Consider the following 26,038-nt stretch of genomic DNA (forward strand, 5'->3'; position numbering starts at 1 on the left):
AGGTCCAAGACACAGATATGCATGTGCATTACATACATACATGCAAAAGCTCACACACACATAGACAAGACCCAGACGTACAGATTCAAACATTCAGAGAGATCCAACATAGACACAGAGGTGTGCATGTATACAGACACACACAAAACACACAGTAACAAAAATTCAGGTGCTTGCCAAGGCCCCTCTGGTCTTTTTTCATCGCATGGTGTCTAAATGGCAGCCCCAGAAGATGCTCACATGTGCACAGAGGACTTTGTGTTTGGAGAAAACCACACGGGTTTTAAGACTGGCTTTGTGACTCCCGGGAGAACACGTTGGCTGCAATCAAAAGCACCAAACCTACAAAGCAAAAAGGCCATCAAGGGATGCTGGCGATGCTTCCCCGAGCTGCATTTTGCAGCCTGCTCACATCAAGAAGTCCAGCTAATCACACAGAATTGTTTTCAAGGGATTTGAGACTTATTATTTAATAACATTCTTGCTGACATTCTAAAGTTCACTGGTGGGTCTGGGAACCTTTGTGAATATAGAAGAATTATCACAGACACTGGAACAAAATCAATTTTGCCAAGATAGGCCAACATTTTTTAGGACCAGTTCGAAAATATTCATGTGAACAATTTATTTAATAGCTGGGTATATCAGGAATTGTTTTCCACAAGAGAAACTGAATAAATTACCAGGTCTAGTAAGATGAGAGAGCATGAGCAGAGGACAACTGCAAAAGTTTTTCAGATGTGTTTCTGTGCCTCTCCCTGCCACCCCTCAGAGACTGTCACCAGCATTAATTAATGCTACTCTGTTCCAAAAACCTCATAAAGAATTTACTCTAAGCAAGGATTAGTTCTAGTTATTGTGACTAGAGAAATGCAACACGGAGCCCTGATCTTCATGGGGAATGGAGGCAGAGGAGAGCCCAGGAGTTCAATGAGACAGTACAAGGAGTGAGGACCCCAGCATAACAGTGCATGCAGCAGGTGGAAGGAAGCTTCCAACAGTGGGACTGGGCTGAGAACTGAGAGAGGGCAGACTCGGGTCAGATGGAGCAGTGGAGGAAACTAGTTGCAGGTGAGAAGAGAGTGCAGCTTCTTTGGGAGAACTGGAAAAGCCTGGCGCATTGTACTTGTGGGGAAATGGGCCAAGATGGGAGACCCTGATCAGAGAGGGCCAGACGTTGCTGCACAGGAATTTGGGTCTCATCCTGGAAGGCAGGAGGGAACTCCCACGAGGGGATTTCTCACATCCCCATTACTGATAATTGCTTCATCACTTTTTCTGTGGTCCTGAGAGATCCAGGGTTTGCTTGAGCATGCTATGCAAGCACTCTACCACTGAACCACATCTCCATTCCTACTGCACACTGTTGGGTAAGCACCCCTGTGTTCTAGGCTCCTTCCACCTTTCCCCTCCTTGACTCTTTTGACACCCTGATCCCTTCTCTTTTGTTAAAGGCTTAAGCCACCTGGCCACAGCTTTCCTCTCCTCCTCAATCCTGCCATCACCTAGATCCCACCGTTAGTGGTCTAGTGATCCTCACCTCTGCCTTTAAGACCACAGAACACTCTATCTCAATGGGCAGTTGCCCTAGCCTTTCCTATAATCTTAAAGGAAATATCAGCTAAAATTAAATTAGAGGAAGTAACATTTACCACTTTTGCTACAAAATTACTTTAGAAACAAAATGAACTTTTTGCACTTAATCATATTTAATGGTTACTGACTCTCATAAAAAGCTTTAAAACTCTTCATAAAAGCTTTCCTGGAATTCCAAGATTGGGGATGGTTACTGTAGCCTTTCCAGTAGAGAAGGTTTTATTTTCAGATGTTATTCCTTGTTTTAAGATGATCACAAGTTTTAAAAGTGACTAAACTTAGTCTAGACAGCAGATTTCAGTAGTTGCTAAGGAACTGGATTAGTGCTAATTTAAGGAAGGTATTATTCATTTTTATTTCCATTTGTTACTACAGCACTTTAATTGCAAATGAATGTCTTTTATGGCTCCCTAGGATGTAAAACATCTCTTCTTAGCTGGTGGGGCTAGCCAGGGGAGACCATGTTTGTATGCACCCTGCAAACAGAAAGCAGTCAGGCATGAAGTGGCTCAAAAGAATAAAAGACTTCCTGAGACACAAATAATAGCTGAACTTGTAAGCAAGGCCACGGCTGAGCGCTCAGGGTCACACACTCAGGGTCACACCCACTGTGCTCACCCATGCATGAGACCCCGGGCCTTGGATCCATGTCTGTCAGTGCTGCCCACACTTTGCTGATTGCCTCTGCATGTCACAGATGATGTCATTCAGGAACCTGCTGACACAGTCACCAGGCAATCAATTCCTCAGATAAAAGAGTGGTTGTCAGACCTAAGAAACTCATTTTCCACACGGCAGCCAGAGTGAGCTTTTCAAAAAGCAAATCTGATAGCATCACCCGAACCATACCCAACCTCTCCCCATCCCTCTCCACTGGGAACACTCCAATGCCTCCTGGGCCTTGAAAAAAGATGAAAATCCTCACAGAAGGTGGAAACTGCCTCCCTTCTGCTGCCCGGCTGTCCTCTCCCCAGGCGCACTGTACCTTGTCCATACTCAGTCCTGCCATCCCTTTCTAAGGCAGCCTTGCCCTGCTCTTCTCTCACCTGGAAGCTTGTCCACCCCGAGTTCAATGGCCACCAGACTTACAGTCTCTGCACAAAATCCATGCTGCTCCTCCTAGCATATCAAGTTTGCAGGTTTACATAGATGCGTGTGTAAGAGCGCGAGTGTGTGAGGGAATAAGGTCTGCTCCTCCACTAGCCTGGAGCTCAGGGGAACAGGTACTCTCTTATTGTACAGAAGCTGTAAGTCTCTAATCTACTGCAGCCTCCAGGACACAGCATGTGCTCCAGCCGGAGGACCGAAAGCAGGAACTCCCAAGCATGAATCCAGGCAGCCACTCTAGGCTTTGGCTATTTGTGGAGTTGGCCAAGACTCAGGATGTAATGAGATGTACCTTTGCCACAGCACTGACTTGGAGCCCTAGTGAGGGCCCCAGCGCTGCTTCTCTACCTGCCAGTTCCCTCCTCTTACAGAGGAATTTACATGGTTGTAATAACAGTTTTGTACTTTTTGAAAAATAACATCATCTACCCACCACATTCCCCTCAAAAAGAAAAGCAACAACTCCTAGTGCTGGTGCTGAAAAGAAGAGTGAGTGGAGTAGTCTAACACTTGCCCCTTTTGGGAGGGATTCATGCCTTGCGTGTATTTGTGAATTTTAAGATCGATAACAGTAAACATCATGGTACTTGGACTGCGGGGAGGCGCACATTGGTGCTCACGTGTGTTTTCTCATTTAATCCTCTCAACAAACCTAATTTTATGCTCCTAATGCAGATGAAGAAACAGTTAAGAGACTCAGAGTTAAGGAATTTACCCAGGGTCACACAAGTAGTAATGCAGAGACTGGCTCCAAAGCCAGCCCAGCTCCCTCATTCCAGAGCTGCAGTTTTTTTTTAATTATTATTATTATTTTTTATTTTTTTTTATTGGTTGTTCAAAACATTACAAAGCTCTTGACATATCATATTTCATACATTAGATTCAAGTTGGTTATGAACTCCCAATTTTACCCCAAATACAGATTGCAGAATCACATCGGTTACACATACACATTTTTACATAATGCCCTATTAGTAACTGTTGTATTCTGCTACCTTTCCTATCCTCTACTATCCCCCTTCCCCTCCCCTCCCATCTTCTCTCTCTACCCCATCTACTGTAATTCATTTCTCTCCTTGATTATTTTCCCATTCCCCTCACAACCTCTTATATGTAATTTTGTATAACAATGAGGGTCTCCCTCCATTACCATGCAATTTCCCTTTTTCTCTCCCTTTCCCTCCCACCTCATGTCTCTGTTTAATGTTAATCTTTTCTTCCTGCTCTTCCTCCCTGCTCTGTTCTTAGTTGCTCTCATTATATCAAAGAAGACATTTGGTATTTGTTTTTTAGGGATTCGCTAGCTTCACTAAGCATAATCTGCTCTAGTGCCATCCATTTCCCTGCAAATTCCATGATTTTGTCATTTTTTAGTGCTGCGTAATACTCCATGGTGTATAAATGCCACATTTTTTTAATCCATTCATCTATTGAAGGGCATCTGGGTTGGTTCCACGGTCTAGCAATTGTGAATTGTGCTGCTATGAACATCGATGTGGCAGTGTCCCTGTAGTACGCTCTTTTAAGGTCTTCAGGGAATAGTCCGAGAAGGGCAATAGTTGGGTCAAATGGTGGCTCCATTCCCAGCTTTCCCAGGAATCTCCATACTGCTTTCCAAATTGGCCGCAGCAGTTTGCAGTCCCACCAGCAATGTGCAAGAGTACCCTTTTCCCCACATCCTTGCCAGCACTTGTTGTTGTTTGACTTCATAATGGCTGCCAATCTTACTGGAGTGAGATGGTATCTTAGGGTGGTTTTGATTTGCATTTCTCTGACTGCTAGAGATGGTGAGCATTTTTTCATGTACTTGTTGATTGATTGTATGTCCTCCTCTGAGAAGTGTCTGTTCAGGTCCTTGGCCCATTTGTTGATTGGGTTATTTGTTTTCTTATTGTCTAATTTTTTGAGTTCTTTGTATACTCTGGATATTAGGGCTCTATCTGAAGTGTGAGGAGTAAAAATTTGTTCCCATGATGTAGGCTCCCTATTTACCTCTCTTATTGTTTCTCTTGCTGAGAAAAAACTTTTCAGTTTAAGTAAGTCCCATTTGTTGATTCTTGTTATTAACTCTTGTGCTATGGGTGTCCTATTAAGGAATTTGGAGCCCGACCCCACAATATGTAGATCGGAGCCAACTTTTTCTTCTATCAGACGCAGAGTCTCTGATTTGATATCTAGCTCCTTGATCCACTTTGAGTTAACTTTTGTGCATGTTGAGAGAAAGGGATTCAGTTTCATTTTGTTGCATATGGATTTCCAGTTTTCCCAGCACCATTTGTTGAAGATGCTATCCTTCCTCCATTGCATGCTTTTAGCTCCTTTATCAAATATAAGATAGTTGTAGCTTTGTGGATTAGTCTCTGTGTCCTCTATTCTGTACCATTGGTCCACCCGCCTGTTTTCGTACCAGTACCATGCTGTTTTTGTTACTATTGCTCTGTAATATAGTTTGAAATCTGGTATCGCTATACCGCCTGATTCACACTTCCTGCTTAGAATTGCTTTTGCTATTCTGGGTCTTTTATTTTTCCATGTGAATTTCATGATTGCTTTATCTATTTCTACAAGAAATGCCGTTGGGATTTTGATTGGTATTGCATTAAACCTATAAAGAACTTTTGGTAATATCGCCATTTTGATGATGTTAGTTCTGCCTATCCATGAACAGGGTATATTTTTCCATCTTCTAAGATCTTCTTCTACTTCTCTTTTTAGGGTTCTGTAGTTTTCATTGTATAAATCTTTCACCTCTTTTGTTAGGTTGATTCCCAAGTATTTTATTTTTTTTGAGGATATTGTGAATGGAGTGTTTTTCCTCATTTCTGTTTCAGAAGTTTTGTCGCTGATATACAGAAATGCCTTTGATTTATGCGTGTTGATTTTATATCCTGCCACTTTGCTGAATTCATTTATTAGTTCTAGTAGTTTTTTTGTAGACCCTTTTGGGTCTTCTAGGTTTGGAATCGTGTCATCCGCAAATAGTGATAATTTAAGTTCTTCTTTTCCTATTTTTATGCCTTTAATTTCTTTCGTCTAATTGCTCTGGCCAGTGTTTCGAGAACTATATTGAATAGAAGTGGTGATAGAGGGCATCCCTGTCTTGTTCCAGATTTTAGAGGGAATGCCTTCAATTTTTCTCCATTGAGAATGATGCTAGCCTGAGGCTTAGCATAGATAGCTTTTACAATGTCGAGGTAAGTTCCTGTTATCCCTAGTTTTTCTAATGTTTTGAACATAAAGGGATGCTGTACTTTGTCGAATGCTTTTTCTGCGTCTATCGAGATGATCATATGGTTCTTATCTTTAAGTCTATTGATGTGGTGAATAACATTTATTGATTTCCGTATATTGATCCATCCTTGCATCCCAGGGATGAATCCTACTTGATCATGGTGCACAATTTTTTTGATGTGCCTTTGTATCCGATTTGCCAGAATTTTATTGAGGATTTTTGCATCTAGGTTCATCAGAGATATTGGTCTGTAGCTTTCTTTCTTTGAGGTGTCTTTGTCTGGTTTCGGAATCAGGGTGATGTTGGCCTCATAGAACGAATTTGGCAGAGCTCCCTCTTTTTCTATTTCCTGAAATAACTTGAAAAATATTGGTATTAATTCTTCTTTAAAGGTTTTGTAAAACTCCGCTGTATACCCATCCGGTCCTGGGCTTTTCTTGGTTGGTAGTCTTTTGATTGCTTCTTCTATTTCATCCATTGATATTGGTCTGTTTAAGTTGTGAGTATCCTCCTGACTCAGTCTGGGCAAATCATATGACTTAAGAAATTCATCGATGTCTTCACTATCTTCTATTTTATTGGAATATAGGTTTTCAAAATAATTTCTAATTGTCTTCTGTATTTCTGTAGCATCTGTTGTAATATTGCCTTTTTCATCCCGTATGTTAGTAATTTGAGTTCTCTCTCTTCTTCTCTTCGTTAGCATGGCTAAGGGTCTGTCGATCTTATTTATTTTTTCGAAGAACCAACTTTTAGTTTTGTTAATTTTTTCAATAGTTTCTTTTGTTTCAATTTCGTTGATTTCCGCTCTGATTTTAATTATTTCTTGCCTTCTGCTACATTTGCTGTTGTTTTGCTCTTCCTTTTCTAGGGCTTTGAGATGAAGTGTGAGCTCATTTATTTGTTGGTTTTTCCTTTTTTTGAGGAATGACCTCCAGGTGATGAATTTCCCTCTTAAAACTGCTTTTATTGTGTCCCATAGATTCCGATATGTTGTGTCTGTATTTTCATTTATCTCTAAGAATTTTTTGATTTCCTCCTTTATGTCTTCTGTAACCCATTGATCATTCAGTAACATATTGTTCATTTTCCATGTGATGTAGGATTTTTCCTTCCTTCTTCTATCATTGATTTCCAGTTTCATTCCATTATGATCAGATAAAATGCATGGTATTATCTCCACCCCTTTATATTTACTGAGGGTTGCCCTATGGCATAATATATGGTCTATTTTTCAGAAGGATCCATGTGCTGCTGAGAAAAAAGTATATCCACTTGATGATGGTTGATATATTCTATATATGTCAGTTAAGTCTAGGTTATTGATTGTGATATTGAGTTCTATAGTTTCTTTATTCAACTTTTGTTTGGAGGATCTGTCCAATGGTGAGAGAGGTGTGTTGAAGTCACCCATAATTATTGTGTTGTGGTCTATTTGATTCTTGAACTTGAGGAGAATTTGTTTTATGAACATCGCAGCACCATTATTTGGTGCATAAATATTGATAATTGTTATGTCTTGTTGGTGAATGGTTCCTTTTAACAGTATATAATGTCCTTCCTTATCCCTTTTGATTAACTTAGTCTTGAAGTCAATTTTATTCGATATGAGGATGGCCACCCCTGCTTGCTTACGAGGACCGTGTGCGTGGTATATTTTTTCCCAACCTTTCACCTTCAGCCTGTGTATGTCTTTTCCAATCAGATGTGTCTCCTGGAGGCAGCATATTGTTGGATTTGTTTTTTTAATCCATGTTACCAGCCTATGTCGCTTTATTGGAGAGTTTAACCATTAACGTTTAGAGTTACTATTGATATATGGTTTATACTTCCAGCCATGTTTGATTATTTATCTTCTTTTTTTTTTTAAATTTAGTTTGTTTCTCCATGATTAGCTTTCCCCCTGGCCTCTGTCTTTACAGAGGCACTTCCCACTGATGGTTTTGGTTATTGTTTTTCATTTCTTCCTCGTGTAGTGTTTTGCTCAAGATGCTTTGCAATGCTGGTTTTCTGGCTGCAAATTCTTTTAGCTTTTGTTTATCATGAAAGATTTTTATTTCGTTGTCATACCTGAAGCTTAATTTTGCTGGATACAGAATTCTTGGTTGGCATCCATTGTCTTTCAGTGTTTGAAATACGTTGTTCCAGGATCTTCTCGCTTTCAGTGTCTGTGATGAAAAATCCATTGTTAACCTTATTGGTTTACCCCTGAATGTAATCTGCCTCCTTTCTCTTGTAGCTTTTAATATTTTCTCTTTGTTCTGTATATTGGATATCTTCATAACAATGTGTCTTGGCGTCGGTCTACTGTGATTTTGTGTGCTCGGTGTCCTGTATGCATCTACAATTTGTGTATCCATTTCCTTTTTTATTTCTGGAAAGTTTTCTGTAATTATTTCATTCAGCAGGTTACTCATTCCCTTGGTTTGAATCTCTGTACCTTCCTCTATCCCGATGACTCATAAGTTTGGTTTTTTAATGTCATCCCATATCTCTTGGATGTTTTTCTCGTGATTTTTTACCAGCCTTTCTGAGTTGGCTAGACTCTTTTCAAGATGATATATTTTGTCTTCATTATCTGACGTTCTGGCTTCTACTTGCTCCACTCTGTTAGTGATACTCTCAATTGAGTTTTTAATTTGGTTTATCGTTTCCTTCATTTATAGAATTATTGTTTGATTTTTTTATAATCTCTATCTCCTGATAAAGATGCTTAACTTCTTCTTTTATCTGTTTATGTAATTCATTTTCAATGTGTTCTTTCACTGTTTGGATTTGCTGTCTCATATCCTCTTTAAGGTTCCATTCCATCTGTCTAAGGTATTCCTTGAGTTCTTTATATGACCATTTTTCTGATGACTCTAGGTCCTCCTGAATATTTAGGCTGTCCTTCATTGTTTGTACTCCTTTTCTTCCTTGCTTTTTTATGCTGCTCGTGTTACTTCTTGTTCTGTTTGACTGCTGAGTTACTATTTACTCTTATAAATTTATTTGATGCTTGGAAGGAAAGATATTAGAAGGGAAGGGAAGAAGTCACTAAAGAGAAAGAGAGTAGGCAGGTAGAATTCAAGGAAGGGGGAATAAGAAAATTGAAAAGACAAAAGAAAAAAATAGAAAATAAAGAAAGAAAAAAAAATTTTTAAATAATAATGATAATAAAAAATGAAAATTAAAATTTAAATAATAATAATAATAAACGAATTTTAAAAAATTAAAAACATTAAAAAAAGTTAAAGAACAACAACAAAAAAAATGAAAATGAAAGAAAAAGAAAATAATAATAATAATAATAAATTCAGTCATAGAGTTCGATTAACTTCTCTTCCAGTAGGTGGAGCTGTACCCACTGGGCCAAGCTTCTCCTCTCAATAGGTGGGAACCATTCACTGTGCAGCAGCTCTTTCTCCTAGACTGGGCGGGTCTCCAATCCTGAGTGCCTAGGGCCTTCTCTTGTGTTTCCTCAAGCCAGGCCCCATTCACCTGTGATACTCACCACAATACTGGCTACACTCCAGGTCTGCTGCTCCTGGGAGCCCTGTTTTCATGAACACCTGGGCACACTTTCCATGTTTGCCTCCCTCAGACCCTAAGTTTGAAGAGCTTGGGGCTGAGAACCCCCAGCAAATTTGCTTGCCCTCCGGTAGCCACGCCCACGGTAGCTGGTGCAAGAAACCTCAGTTGTCAGCACTGGTGGGAGCGGTAGCCGGGAGTTCCGCGCCGCGAGTCCCGCGCCACTCCTGATTCCCTCGGTCTGGCTATCGCGCTCACAGGAAAGCTGGGAGGGGCCCTTAAGGTTTCCCCGCTGTGTGGAGAGAGATGGCTAGGGGGTTACACACCTGTCGCGCTGGTTTCAATGAAGTTATCTCCTCTGCCCGTGACGTCAGTTCTCTGCCATGGTGGTATCCCGTGCAAATGGTGACCGTTCGTTCCCTTTGCCGGGTGACCAATGCAACGGGTGGGTCCTGACTGTCTTTCCCAAGCCCCGTTTCAATCCTGTGGCCACTGCCTATGAAGGCTCGGTTGGCTTTTACCTCTGTAAGTTCAGACGGGCCGACCAGTTATTTCAGAGGGATCGTTAGTGCTGAGTCACGAGATGCAGGCGAACTTGAATGCAGCTGATCCGGGCTCGGTGCGTGTGTTCTGAGGGGCCCAGACTGTTTGCCCCAGATCCACGTCAGCTCAGCATTGCCTAGTGATCCTGAGCAAACAGCATTTAGACAATTTACGACTCCCTATGCCCGTGCAGCTGAAGAGGTCAGAGACTTGATCTCACCGCGCCCGCCGCCATGTTGAAAAACCGCCAGAGCTGCAGTTTGAACCATTGCCTTCACTGCCTCTCCTGGAGAGGACCAGAACACATCCTTAAAAGAAACCTGTTATCAGCCTGAATAGAATCTGTTGTGTCCCTTGTAGTCTGATCCTTTTGAGTTTGAATTGAGACTTTACTCAGGCGAATAACCTGCCTTTGGTTTCCCTTTCTATTACATTTTCTTTTTGACATATTTCTAAAATAAAAAATTGATCATCTCTCTCCAAGGTTCCTGTATGTTTAGTGCCTTTTCTCTTCTTACAATACAAGAAACCACTCGGTGTGAAACATGAGTTCCTGAGACCACGCCCAGGCTTGGTCTCCCTACCACCACCTCCCCACCACTCCTTCTCATGAGAATCCTACACAGTCTCTGAGCGAGCCAAGGTGGCCTGCTTCCCTCCCCACATTGACCTCCCCTCATGAAATCCTGCTCATTCATGGAAGCCAGGTCAGCTTGGAGACAAATGGCATGAAGAGTGATAATGAGCATTACTATTATTTTAAAATAATAACTCAGTCCCAGAAAGTCAAAGGTTGAATGTTTTCTCTGATATTCAGAAGCTAATCCAAAATAGGGGGAGGGGTAAAAATGCATATATATTTTTTAATTTTTAAAAAAAACAAGAAAGGAAAAAACAAGTGGAACCAGGCATGGTGGTGCACACCTGCATTCCGAGTGACTGAGGATGATTGCAAGTTCAAAGCCAGCCTCCCCAACTTAGCAAGGTACTTAGCAACTCAGTGAGACCCTGTCTCTAAATAAAATGTAAACAAACAACAAACAAAAAAACCAGTGGGGGACTGGGGATGTGGCTCAGTGGTTAAACAACCCTGGGTTCAATTCCCAGTACAAAAAAAAAAGAAAAAGGGAAGTTGTTCATCAAAATAGAGGAAAGATCAGTAGAGTAGATGAGGGGGATTGAGAAAAAAAGAAGGGACAGGAAAAGGGAAGAACAGTGGAATGGATATGACTTAACTTCCATATGTGCATGCATGGATGTGTCCACAAGACACTAATTTTAATCATGTAAATGGATTGAAGAGGGATTGGTGGAGTGGAGGGAGGGTTGGGGAGAGTGCTTGGGACTGAATCAGGGTGGGTTGGGTGCCATGCTTTTGTGATTATGTCAAGGTGTAATCTGGAGTTGTACCATGACTAAAAAGAATTTTTTAAAAAAAGGAAAATAAATTTTCAAATATGAATTTCCATAATGTTCAAGAAGGAAAGATTAATTGAAAAGGTCTCAGCCTTTAATAAAACTATGTGATCAATGAAGTTTTCAATAGTAGATTTAAATTTAATTTCAGATTAGGAGAGAATATTTAATATCACTTCTAGTGTCTTTCTGTTCAACAATTCTAAATTTACCAGAAGGCCTTTACAGCAGTTCTCTCAAAGTGAAACAGATTCTACTTTGTATATCATCTCTTCATGTTTAATTATAAGGATTTGAATTTGAAGCACCAATTAATCAGTAATTAGATAGTACTGTACCAAAAGAAATTAAACAAAGATAAAAACAAATATACAACTCAGCAGAAGGCCATATCATGTGGTAACATTTCATGTAGCACGGTTAAAATACTCCCTAAGAAACACAGTTTATCTGGGTCATTAGCCATGTATTCCTTTGATTTTGTTGTTGTTGTTGTTAGTGGCCACCAATGCATTGGGAAACTTAAAGGTACTTCATATAGACACGCACTCTGATTACACTAATGTTTATTCTTCTTTTCATTCTTCATTGAAAATCTGCTTTATAATACTTAATAATTATTAAATGTAATGATAGATTTTGACAATGCAGAAGAAATGCGTATTTTATAATGATGCATTCCCCCACTGATCTTCATATTTTAAAAAACCCACATAAACCAGCTTTTAAATTTTATCAGACCGCTAAAATAAAAATGTTTACCTTATATGTAGAAAATCAAGAAAAGATCCCAAGCAAATTGAGGAAGGAGGGAAGAAAAGGTCCCTAAAACGAAAATGTACAAGAGGGAAAAGGCAGGCCTGTCCAGCAAGTCCCTTTAGGAATCAGGGGAGAAAGCAAGAAGCATGTCTCCTTACAAAATCATGTCTTTCCCCTGCACCAGAGTCTCACATCCTGGTTCTCAAACCTTTTGTTAGAGAATAAGAGATGGTTGAACAGAGAAGTCAGCAGCTCCTATAACCTAGTCTTGGAATTACCGATGGAAGTACCTGCGACAGTGTACTTCACGCTGTTGTGAACTTGGAGCTGGAGAAGCCCAATGCTCTATATAGCAGTCCATCTAGTGAGCCTTTCTCCTTCAAGGTCCCCAGCTTTTTCCTTGCCTCTGTGACCAGGACTGCATGAGAAACTGAGCCAACAAAACAGTCAGAATTACCTGAAGGTGCTTTTCATTCTTTCCCTGGTACCATTTCAAGAGATTTCATTGCTGCAGGAAACTGGTATCACCTGCACTCACAAGTAGCAGGATGTCATAAATTGCAACTACTAGAAAATCTTAAATCATATGCCAGATAAATGAGCAGGGTTTCCTTCCTCTTAAGTGTATGAAATTGTCTCTCAAACTTCTGTGAAGGGAATTTCACTGTGCTCTCTCAAGTTCGCTTTAGAGAAGTATATTCAATTGCCAGCATCTGAAACAAGTAATTTGTCTTTTCATGCAACAGTTCCCTGAGAAAGAGCATAAGGTGCTTTGAGAAGAATTATAAAGGAAAATTTCAAAGGTTTCCATCTTTTGGTACCTTGAGTTGAAAGAGTAGGCTTTGCTGAATAATTTAGTATCCAGGTGGATATCAGAGAGCCAACCTGGAATGATTTTTGTAACTTGATGAAATTAATTGAGCAGCTTCTCCATTTGGGAACCACTTTATTTTCTTCAGTTTTAAGAATTTCTCTCCACTACTGTGTTGTAATGCAATGGTATGAAGTTCTAAAAGTTCTTTGGTTTTATAAATTATACAGCACACCTGTGAATGAAAGCCACATTTGCTGAAGTGAGACTTCATTTTCGGATATGGCTTATTAATCCTCGATTGTGCTTCTTCAATTCTTCCCTAATTGAAAAATGTTCGTCTCTCAGGAAGTGGTATAATTTATTTGATGTCAATGTACTACAAAATTTTTGCCCCTCGGTTTTAACTGTCTTATTGAAATTGGCATAAACAAGCTGAGTCTGACCACCATGACCATTACCTTACAAAACTTTATTCAGGGTTAACTGACCAAAATCAATGAACTAGAGCCACCTCTTTATCTCAGAGAATGATTACTAGGGGATCTTCTCTTTAACAACATAGTAACTATTTCTGTGACCTATTCTTCCTCTAGCACAGTGTAAAAAAGAAAACAAAATTGAAGTTTAAACACCCCTATTGCATTTCTCCTCCTGTCTCATCTCAGTAAATGAGATGAGCTAATGCTCAAGCCAACAAGTGAAACCATCCAGTCTCTCCCATTTGCTCATCTCCCTACCCAGTGCAGCAGCCAGACCCACCAGGTCTCCTGTTACTTTTCCTACCCTGGTCCACATCACCACTTTCTCTCATCTAAACTCCTAGCAGTCATTTCCTAACTGCTCTCCCTTTTCTATTCTGCTTCCCCCAACGTCCATTCTTCATATGGCAGCTCAGGTATTACTTTACAAATATGAGTCATCTTGTGTCAGTAGGCCTGCTAAAATTTCTTCCAGTGACTTCCCATTCCACTTAAAATAAAATTGAAACACCACCTCGGCCACCAGACCACACATGCATGACCAGCTCTGCACCAGTCTCCCCTTCTCACTGATGGGTCACGCTGTGACTTGCCACGTACCTTCTTGCTGCCTCACCTCCACATGGGCTGATGCTTCTTCTCGGTGTGCACATCACCTCAGGACCAGCTCTTCTGGCCTCCACACTTCACCTCATGTGTCACCTCCTCAGAGAGGCATTTTCTGACCACCTTAAGTGCAGCCCACCCACAGTCACGTTCAGGTCCTCCCTTCATACAGCCTGCCAGTGTCAGATGTTATTTTGTTCCTTTTGGTGGGTTTACCTACTAGTCATTGTGTTTCTTCCCACCAGCCTATGAGATCCATGAAGGCAAGAACCTTGTCCTCTGTTCACCAGGTGTCACTTGTGCCTAGCCCATCAGCACTCTCAATAAGTGTTGTGAGATGAACAACAAATGAAAGAATCCTTCTCTTCTTCATATGTATGACTTTGACTGAGTCATTTAACCTCTTGGCCTTCAGCTTCTTCATCCATAAAATGATTTTCATGAGGATTAAAAAAAAAAAAAGTAAATGGGGTGGCCTAGCCCACAGTGGATTCAGAGTGACACAGTTAACAGTTCCCCATCCTGTCTTACAGGAAATCTTCAGAGGAACTGGACATGGACAAGGTGACAGCAGCGATGGTACTTACCAGCTTGTCAACCAGCCCTTTGGTTCGAAGTCCTCCTGTGCGGCCAAATGGTAAGCCTAAGGTGTGGGCTTAGGAAGTGTCCTTGCCACCAATGACAGGGCCTCTCTCTAAAGATTCTCCTTCCTCAAGTGAACAATTGATCGTGAAGGAGAGAAAAATGCAAAAGAAATAGAGACCCCAGGGCTATTGGCCTCCTCCACGTCTTCCCCAAAACCCCACTGCGTCTTGTCCTGCACCCATTCACCTCACATTTACACATCATCACCTGTTTTCTGCTGTGTTTTCCAGAACATTTCTTTGCAGTACTTGGGTTCCTTTTTCCCAGGTAAATAAAGATTGGCCTAATAAAGTTATTCTGCCTAGCATTATTTCTGTTTGATGGGGAGGTAGTTGGATTAAAGAACTCAGTAAAGACTAAATATTATTTTAAAGCATTATTCCAGACTCCTGAATCAAACAGGATTATGTAGTCCACTCATTAATTTTATATTTATCAGATTCCATCTGGATGATTTGAACACATCATTGGAAAATAGTGTCCACACTTCCAGATAGTACACAATCTCTTTGGGAAAACAGACTATCAAACATAGCCACATTAATGGTATCATTTATTTATTGAGCACTTACTGTGTGCCAAGTGCTATGCTTACTTTATCTCGTGTAATTCTCCAACAATTCTATGTGATGTTGTTATCACTGTTTTACAGATGAGTGAACTGAGGTGCATAGGGATTAACTGGCTTGTAAATGGCAGAACTGAAATTCTGTCCCTATCTTTCTGATTGAAGATCCTGCTCTCTTAATGATAATATAATAATTTTGCAACATAAAATACAGCATGATAAATCAGGAGGACAGGCAGTGGGCAATGGAGTTGGATAGATGAACCAGGAGCTTTACCATGATGGGTCATGCTACCTGGCTAGCAGTGTGGACTTTATACTGAGACTATAAGAGCTACTAAGTATTCAGAGAGCAAAAAGATAGGGTCAGGATTACAGAAAAATAATAATAAGCCATACAATACACATAGGTGGCCAGAACCTTGGTGTTCACAGTGCAACTGAATGGGACACAATTGAAAAAGTGAAATAATGGAGAATCAACAGAGAGGATGAAGGACAAGATGTGTCAGGGATGACTTCCAGGCAGATGGTGTGCTTCAGCAAGGGATAAGGAACAAAGGCAGAGAAATGGATTTATTGGTGAACGTTTAGGGTAAGAGATGGTTTTGCTGAAGATGATAGGTCTAATTTGAAGCGTGTCTGGGACAGCCTAAGATCACTGCACAGGCAACAGCTGGTGAAGATCAGGGTGTAGCCTTGGGAGTGAGATCTGCACTGTTGGTATAGAATTAGAATGTAATGTGTTGAAGCGGTGAGTCAACACACGGTTAACACACAGTTCTCTCTTGAGAGAACTGTATAGAGGCAAGCCCCATGATGAGGCTGCCATCATGTAAAAACTGGCAGAGGAGACAGCCCAGGAAGAGACTGAGGAGTGACCAGAGAGGTGGAGAAAAATCAGGAGAGTGAAGTTTCATGGAAGAGCATGTTTCAAGAAGAGATGTCCAATGCTTCCAAGGGTCAAGCATAAAAAGGACTGCATTCTGCATCAGGAAAATGTCACTGGGAGCTCTGACAAGAACATTCACAGAGTACTCCCCATGGGAGGAAGCCAGATTTCTGTTCACCAAAATGTAACATTCTGAGTCCCCCAAATGGTATTTAATAGTGACGGAAAAAACAGCATAGTCAATCGTGAGATTGAGCTATGGTTCACATACAGTTTGGTTGTAAACCTGAGGTGTTCATATAAATTTGTGGAACATCCAGTCAGTCCTCATCCAAATCTATTCCAACCCCATTAGAAGTGGAAAGAACTATTAAGATGCTGGGAATTCAAATATCGGAGTTAGTAAATGCCCAGCAGCTTGATTTACTGTAACCTGAGTGACTCCCCTTACTTAGGTACTGGAGGAGGCCAGGTTCTCTTGAGATTAGGCTGGCCTCTCCGGTTGGTTCAATGAAATGACTTCTCTCTGGGGGGCCTCTTGGCAAAAAAGTATCCTGATTTACCTTTTCAGTCTCTCAGTACAGGAAAAGAAGTATTATACTAAGAGCAAAACTAGAGGCACCCCCAAAATATATTTTAGGGGAAAAGGTGGAATCCTTTATGAGAAAAAAAGATATATTCTAAATTAATCATTATTTTTACCATTGGATTTTTTTTAATAGAGAATATTTTTAGTGCTCCTTTGTATTTAAAGGTTAGAATTAAAATAAACCTTTTGATCCTTCAATGCAAACTTTTGTTAGCATAGTAATAGAGTAACTCGGTGTTCGTTTATGGTTTAAAAAATACCTACTCAACTAATAACCACAAATTGTCTGATATCTCTCATTTAGTCTGCAACAAGAAACACATTTCTAAATAAGCATTCATTTTTAGGAATCAAAAAAATGTTCTCCAGAGTTATTGTATATCAGTAAATTTTTGGAAACTGTTGTGATCCTTTCGTTGCCTGACAAGAATCATTCTATCAAGAGGTGGGTCTGCAAAGAGGGTGTGAGTCCAGCAGTGCCTGTCTGCATTCTTGGCAAACACTTGTATAAGATATGGAGACAACTGCCCAGTAAGAAAACAGTGAATCAGTTCTGATTTGTTCTGAAAAATTCAATTCTGTATCACTTTTTCCTTCGGATTTAATAGTTTTCCTAAAGGAAATATCACTCACTGATAAGCAAATTAACTTTTGGCATTGATGTGAAGCAATGTAATCACAACTGTATTAATAGTTCTCAAAATAAATTCAATTCCTCACACTTAACGTGATTACACATCTAGCACCATGAACTTGATTCTCTTGTACAAGTGCATACTGGGGTGTGTTTATTAGCCACCTGGGCTTTCCAAGTGAGGTTTTCACACCAAGCAACATCACCTATGGCTGTCCATGGGCTCCCCTTGACGTGCTGTTATCCTGAATGGAGCTTTCTTGATGATAAAAGGCAGCTCCACTCCACTAAGGTTATCAGTCTGTTAGAATATAGGGAGTGAGATGATAATTTGGCTTTTCTGCTGGCAGGGTGTGAGCCTCTGTAAATGACCATTTAATTCTGGCACCTGGTTATAATGAACTGGGCCACTTCATTTTCATTTTAAAACATCATGCCTTTAACTAAACTTTTTGCTTGACATAGTTAAGGTATATGCTGGAAATTCTATAATTAGATAAGGTAGTTGAGTTTCTCCATGAATGCTAGTCTTGACTTCATTACTAATTATACAGACATTAATAGTATTTTTTTAATGAGGCATTTGGGGATTTTTTTTCCTCCTTGTAGTTAGAATAGTATGGTTTTAATATATTCAAAATGCACATAAATATGGAAGAGAAGTTATCCAGAAAGAAAGTAGAATTCATACAAATGCTAATTAAGATTGGGCATTTTGAGAAGTAAAGCAAACCTTCGGTGATTAAAAACACCCTCTCCATTAGCAAAACCTTCCCATAGTGTTTTCCACCACAAGAGGAAAGGTAAAATTAAACACCAATCTTATCACTTATTATTGCCAATTCTTACCTGATCCCAGTTTGCCAGAGAAAATATAGGACATTCATAGGATTCACATGCACTCATTAAATCAAGGGCAAGGGGGACAGACTAGGGCTTGAGCCCCAGACCCACCAGGATCACACTTACTAGTCAAGTGGCAAGTCATTTAACTTCCTGCTGCCTCAGAGTCTGTAAGATTTGGAAAACCTTTCCTCTGAGAGGCAGATGTAACAGTGCTTGAGCCTTTGCCAGTGAGCTTTGGTGGTGATTGATTGGAACTGGTGATTGAACCCAGTGGGGCTTTACCACTGAGCTACACTCCCAGTCCTTTTTATTTTTTATTCTGAGACAGGATCTCTCTAAATTGCTAAGGCTGGCTGGGAACATGTAATCCTCCTGACTCAGCCTCCCAAGATGTTGGGATTACAGGCAAGTGCCACAACACTTAGGATGCCAGTGCACTTTGTAAGATGTAAAACACACTTAGAATGTAAGGCACTATTATTTGACAGCTTGAGAAATGGCTTTAGGTAACTATCCAAAAATAATTATTTCTTTTAGAGTCTTAAATCATAAACTGACTTCCTATAATGTATTCCTAAAATCAACAATTTAATGAGTCCTTCCTTCTTAAAAAAATTGGGATGGGGTGGGGGGTGGGGGACTGTGTGACCAAATAATTTGGGAGAATTCTGTAAATAATATCCCTCCCAGATATACTGCAGTCAAACAAACCCAGAGCTCCCCAAACTTCATGAACAAGAAAATCTCTTTTTTTTTTCCACACAATCCCAAGGAACTAGTGCTGCCCATCAGAGAACTCAGAAAAACCTGTTTCATCACATGATTAAAATAACTAAATGTTTATAAAGTATAATTGACTGGGGGAGGGAGGATATACAAATAGGATAAAAACTTACATACCCACCTGTTGTAAATTACTGAGCGGGATGGCTAAGGCACCTGGCCCCCGCGGAGCAGCCCCACTGACTTGCGTTTGTGTGCCTGCAGAGGGCCTCAGCGGATCCTGGAAAGAGGGCGGCTGCGTGCCCTCCAGTACCAGCAGCAGCGGCTACTGGAGCTGGAGCGCCCCCAGCGACCAGTCCAACCCGTCCACACCGTCGCCGCCGCTGTCCGCCGACAGCTTCAAGCCCTTCCGCAGTCCCGCACAGCCAGACGATGGCATTGACGAGGCGGAGGCCAGCAACCTGCTCTTTGATGAGCCCATTCCCAGGAAAAGAAAGGTGGGTGTGCCGCCGGAGGGACACTCTGAGCATGGTCAGGGTGCTAATCTCGCCTTCCTTCGCATAACCACAAGCAGACTACCTTCCCCTTTAATGGACTTAGAAGTTTCTAAGTAAACTCGTCTCAATTAAAGACAGAAATAACTGAAATATTGATATGTTACATGCCCCATCTTCTAGGTCTTACCGGTATTTGAAATTAGAAAACGGACTTAAACGTCATTTGTTAATTAGTTCACTCTCCTCGTGAGAATAATTTTTTCATATCGTAAAAAAAAAAAAAAAAAAAAAAAAAAATTTGTTAATATCTTTTTCTCTTCCCTGCTTCAATCATCCCTGAAGGATTGTTAGGAAGAATACTTTGTATCTCATTTTTGTACAACCAGATGTGAAATATACTTGAAAGCTGACATAAAACATATGCACATTTTACTTACTGAAAATCACCACTAAACAAAAATTTAAAAGGAGGTCTAATTAATCAATAAAATAAGTTAATTGGTTACATTTTTATTTAGTCCTCGCTGCAGTCCTGTATGGTAAGCCTATGGAATTTGGGCATCAGGGAATTCATACATTTAATTGCCCCTGTTGGAATGGGCCAGAGCCCCTAATCAAACCCAGATCTTCCTGAACATAAAGCTCATATTCTTTTCATTCTCTTCAGCTACATTTAAATTATTAATTTTGCTCACAGTTTTTTTTTTCAGAAGCATTTCTATTTCATGGAATAACAGAAGCATACAGCTAAATGTGGAAAACATTTTGACATCATATTATTTTAAGTTATCATGTCAATAAGAAGCTGGTTTTATATATTTGTTTTTAAATTTGTATCAGTAGTGTCATTATTAATGACTATCCACAAAAATCCAGGGCAAAGCCTTAAGGAGTACAATGCATACCTTTTTTTCCTCCCTGATTCATTTCCAAAAGGCAAACAAGAGATGGCATTGGTCCAACCCCTTCCCTCTGGCATCTCTCAGCGTTGCTCAGCATGTGTGGCAGTGGAGGTGGTACAGGAACTGTCTCTGGCTGTGTAAAAGGGCCAATAAGGGCCAGCTTTTTTGGTTCAGATAAGAGGACATCAGTGTAACCTTCTGTCGTTCCCAGAGGCAAAGGCCTAAAGAGTTGTCATTGCACCCTAGTTTATCATGTAGCAGTGGAGTCATTCTGGCATCCTGTGGGCCCTGGGGATGCTAGGTCTCATTGACCAGTCAGAGAGAGCACTGGCACTTGCATCCAAGGGTACCTCCTGGCAGGACAGTAGCTGGGACCTGAAGTTTTGTCTACTGTTTGAGCTGCCCAGGTTTCTCTCTGGAGGTATCTGAGAGTGTAGTCCTGACTCTCATCAGTGCAAGGACTCACAGCACAGAGAACCACCAGTGCTTTCAAAGTGCATTGCTGAGAGCTGTCATAAACTTAGTTTCTAAGGTATCCACTGAGCCACACTTTATACTCTTGCATTGCATTTTGGTTGCATTTGGTCACTTGTATTGAAGATCTGCAAGTTTCGGCTAAATTAGGGAATAGTCAAGTCCCCAAAGGAAAAGAAAAGCAGCTTCAGTACAAGATGACATTTAGTTGAAGGGCACAGGCCTCCTCTGTAAGGAGGTCTGAATGAAAAAAGTGAGAACCATGTTTATCCTTCCTTCTTTATGAATTCTCCCTCAATTCGATAGGAATTGATCTGATTTTTAATTCTAGGATTTTACATGGATCACGTTGTTGTCTTGGTCTTTTGGACTTAAAATTACTTTTTTTCCAATATCTTTTTATTTTTTTTTTAATGTGCTGAGGATAGAATCCAGTGCCTCATGCATACGAGGCAAGCGCTCAACCACTGAGCTACAACCCCAGCCCTTAAAATTACTTTTAATAGTGAAAATAGCAGGAAAGTGTTACCATTGGTTTTTTAAAAATTTATTTAGTGAATCAACTTTTATGGGGTACCCATCAGGCAAAATGCTTCATGTCCTGAGAATAAAGTTTAGCTCCTTCCTTCAAGTGTTGAAAATTAAGTGGATAGGAAGTGAAGTGTCCAGAGGCAATAATAATGGTACATGATCAATACTGTCATAACGATGTGGTAGAACAAAGTAACTAATACAGTGATTTCAAAGCATTTAAAATTACATTTTCTAAGAGTTAAGCATATTAATTTGCTTGAACTAGACAACATGTCCTAGCTGGTGGAACTCTCTGAGATCAATTTATATTCCTGTGTATTTACTCAGATTCATAATATTCATTTGAAACCATGATCAGTTGTAACAATCATATATCCTGTGGAAATTGAGAACTTTCTAGATCAGGTTCTTCCAAATTGCAAGTCTTAATTCCCTAATAGGTTGTGAATTGATTTGATGAGTTGTGAATAAGTACTCTTTAATTAATAGGACAAACTAGAATGTACTATGTATAAGGGTCAGGATGTTTTCATTTCAGTCCTATATTTGTGTGTGAGTGTAGACTGCAAAAATGTGTTTCTTACTGTGGCTTATTGTCAAAAAAAAGTTGAGAAGCTGCATGTTCTGTGTTACAAAGAAGTAATATGATATATGATAAATTAACATGCCCTCATCAGAAAGCAAAAAATTCCATTTTCTAAACTGAACTTCACTACCCTGAGAACCTAAGAAAATCTCCTTCCCTCTCTGATCATCAGCCTCTTCATCTGTAAAACAGATGAACAGGTATTAATCACACCTCTCTGGAGACATTCACAAAGGTCAAATGTGAGTATAGTTCTGGGATGAGGCGACATTTTAACAGACCTTGTAGGACTTTTAACAAAGCAGGAGGAATTCCCTATGTCTGAGAATGACTTGTGGTTATGGAAGCTGCCTAATCCCTCCTCCCATCTCTCCCCAGAGCATACACTCACTGCCTCTTCTGGAGATCTGTGTTCCACTTTATGTAAAAAAATTAATACTCAGTGCACAGCGCAGATAAGGCATTGCCTCTTACTATGACTAAGAGATACATTTTCTAATAATCACATTTCATGTTTTGTTACATGTTTATTTTAAGTTACAGTTTACCAAATACTTTTAAATGTAGCGTTTCATTTTATCACACCAAAAATCTTTGGTATACCCTTATCCCATTTTACAGAGGAGGCTCCTTGATGTTACGTGAATTGTCCAAGTTTGTATAGCTTATAACATGGCAAAAACAAGATCAGCTTAGCTGAAAGAACAAAGAGGAAACACTGCAGGCAGATTAATTTGAAGGATCAACATTTCCCTCTGCCCACAGAGGAAAACAACATGGAGGGGAAATAATCAAACAAAGCTACATGGCAAGGTAGGAGCAGGGTGCAGAAGGTTCAGAGAAAGGAACTCAGGCTACCTCCTGGGGAATTTACTTCCTCCTGAAGCATCCGTTCCTCTTAAGAGGACCTGCAGCCAAGGGAGGGAGAATGTGTGAAGGGAAAGGCTGTTCTCTTGGCTCTGTAGGTGAGTCAGCCAACTTTTTCCTGGCCAGTTCTAGCAGAATTTTTCCTTTGAGATTTCAGATGGGGACCTGTGAGCCAGGGCTCTGAGACTTTGGGGAGTTGCAATTCCTGTCATGACCACAGGGTGATGCAGTAACCCTAAATACAGCTACTGATTACCTTGAAAACAAATTCTATGGAAAGCTAAGAGTTAACCTTCAATTCTGAAAGACCCATAGAAAACCCAAAGTGCTGATAGTTATTTATGTGCTCCTTTCCATACCTGACTCCTTATTCTGTCAGGTTCTGGATTCTGTGCCTTCTGAAAGTGGCATGACAACTCCAGTATTTCTGTGACCTTAAGCAAATCACTTGGCCTCTCTCAGCCCCAATTTCCTCATCTATAAAATATGAATAACAGTAGTACCATGTCTGTGGGCTCTTATGAGGATTATATGAGAGATGTGTAGATCAATAAATGTTAGCCACTAATCTGCTCACCTTTTTATCCAGTTGACAACTGGGAAGGCCCCTTAAGCTGAGTGAGGATAGCAATGACAGTGGCAGAAATTAGAGTGTAATACAAAACCTACTCAGGATTCAGCCTTCCTCATTTTCACTTATTTCAGATATCTTGACCATGAACAGTTTTACCTATGTATTGAGGAGAATTTCAAATCAGAGAAGAAAGCGCTGAGTTAACATAAGGTGCTTCAATAAGAGCTGTACAGCAGTACACGGGGTGGGGGTGGGGGGTTCATCATTTGCCACACTCTGCATTTTCAATCTTTCAGACCCAAAAAGCAATGAATCACTTTAAATTGTGAATGATTGCTCCAAAAAAGAAAACAAACTGATAAAACCCTCGCAAATAAGTGTGTTGCCAGTTTCTCCGCTGAGTTAATTCCTAACCCATTAATTTTGAGCAGAGAGTGCCTCTCTCAAGAAGTGCTGCTCCAGAAATAGACCCACTGTTCCAACTGCTGGCAACTGCTGGGAGCGCGGGGCTCCCAAGAGCAGCTTGGGGTCAACTGTGCAATTTCACTGAGCTGACACAGCATTGTCAGCCAGGGCAGCGAATTGATTGGCTCATGGAGAGGACCAAGGGAAAAGAAGAGTGAGGTGTAGGCCTTTAGTGACAAGGTCTTAGAATAGCGAGCCGTGTGGTATTTAAGACCCCAGCATTGGAGTTCCAAGGACTTCCGGTATCATCTAACCCAGCCTCAACCTTTCTACATTAAAGGACCACTGCATCTTATCTAGAAATGTACAGGTATCCCCAAAGATGAATTGCATTTCTAGAATTCATTGATTGAGAATATATGGAATGACTGGGGATTTCTATTAATTCATGAATCCATTTGTTATTACAGAAATCATTTTAAATCACTCTTACTAAGGTATAATTTCTATAGAATAAAAAGGACCTATTTTTAGCATACATTTCAGTGAGTTTTAACAGTATCTGCACCTGAATAATCACTTCACTCAAGGCAAGCACCACTTTTGCCACTCAGAGGTCATAGGCACTCCTACCCCCAACCAGGCCACTACTAATATGACTTGCATCACTGGGGATTAATGATGCCTATTGTAGAACTTAAAGTCCATAGCATCATAACAGCATGTATATTGGGGCTACAAAATAACAAGTGTTGTCAACAGGAGCTCTCCTTCCTTGTTGGTGGTAATATAAAATGTATAACTACTCTATAAAAAAGAGTTTGGCAGTTTCTTGCAAAGTTAAATATATACTTACCATATGACGCAGCAATTCTACTCTTGAGTATGTATTTACCTAAGAGATAAGAAAACACATGCTCACGGAAAGACTTGTAGACAAATGTTTATAGCAGCTTTATTCATTATAACCACAAACTGTAAACAACCCAAATATCCATCAACAGATAAATGAATAAGCAAGTTGTGGTATATTCACACAGAAGAATACTACACTACAATAAAAGGGAAAGAACTACCAGTACACAAAACAATGAATCTTAAAAATATTCAGACATGAAAGAATATATTCTGTGTTATTCCATTTATGAAAATCTTTTTTGTTATATTTGTATTTACTCATCACCACAGCATTAAGCCACAGTTCATATAGGTGGGAGATGTCTAATCTATACTTGTCATGCATTTGAAATCACTCATTACTTGGCACTAACCTCACACACCTTGAAAACCCAAAACTAAATTAAAAAAAAAAAAAACTACTGATCTCATTTAGTCCTCTCATATTTAGTCCTCTCATTTTACAAATAAAGGGGGTAGAGGGAAGCCCACAAAGGTAAGGTGACATGCATAAGGCTGAGGGTCTGAGTAGACCTCTTGACCCTGAAAGAGCCATCAAAGCTTCTGCCAAGAGGTGTAGATTCCTATGAGACAGGCTGAGGAAGCATGTACAATACAGCACAGAATAATTAGACCCTCTCCATCTCTCAGGGATACTGATTTACTCTGGAGAAACTTGTCCATAGCAGCATGCACTCCAGCATGTACACACAGACAGCTATATTAAGAATACATACTGAAAGATCTTATTCGCCTAAGAAAAGGCAATGTGATACTGACCCCAGGCTGCCTAGGTGGTAATGTGCCTTCTGGAATATACCCTTAATTGGACTTTTTCCATAGCATGCCACAGAATACTTCAAAATCAAGCCATGATTCTACTCCTGGAACTGAAGGTGACCATCAGTGGTCATCCTATAGTCCTGTGTATCAATCTAGATTTTGTCAGGAAAATAGAAGCTACTCCATATATCCCAAGTATGAACCAGATTAAAAACTGGATTCAGGCTCACCAATGGAAGGGTGAGCAGAGAGGTCAGGGAGACCAGCTTATAGCCCAAAGCAGTTGGTCTCAGAGATGGCCTGGAAGCTGCTCAAAGCTAAAGAATGCCTAGAAAGTTCTGTACAATCGTTGGAGCCCACAGCTCCCTACTCGGGTGTCCTTAAAGAGCTTGTCTGGATGCTTCTGTGCATCTTATATCAGGCTTATGTGAGATTCTGGAGTCTGCTATGATTGCCTGGAGAGTCACCTCCTCATGAGGCTGTTGTAAATGTTAAATGAGATAGATGTGTGGAAGTTCCAATCAATGGTGCCCTCCCTCCACCCTTCCTCAATCCTCTCA

The 26,038-nt window shown here is 40.3% G+C and overlaps 1 protein-coding gene across 1 annotated transcript in view; it reads left to right on the forward strand.

Annotated features, from left to right (window-relative positions):
• Window positions 1–26,038, forward strand: part of Znf704 (zinc finger protein 704) — a 196,785-nt gene that overhangs the window by 136,646 nt on the left and 34,101 nt on the right. The window contains exons 3-4 of the mRNA XM_027952803.2: window positions 14,596–14,699; window positions 19,224–19,456. Coding sequence (XP_027808604.2) covers window positions 14,596–14,699; window positions 19,224–19,456 — 337 coding nt within the window. The remainder of the gene's footprint in view (window positions 1–14,595; window positions 14,700–19,223; window positions 19,457–26,038) is intronic.

Source organism: Marmota flaviventris, chromosome 15 (genome assembly GCF_047511675.1).
Source record: "Marmota flaviventris isolate mMarFla1 chromosome 15, mMarFla1.hap1, whole genome shotgun sequence".
In the NCBI taxonomy this organism is placed as follows: Eukaryota; Metazoa; Chordata; class Mammalia; order Rodentia; family Sciuridae; genus Marmota; species Marmota flaviventris.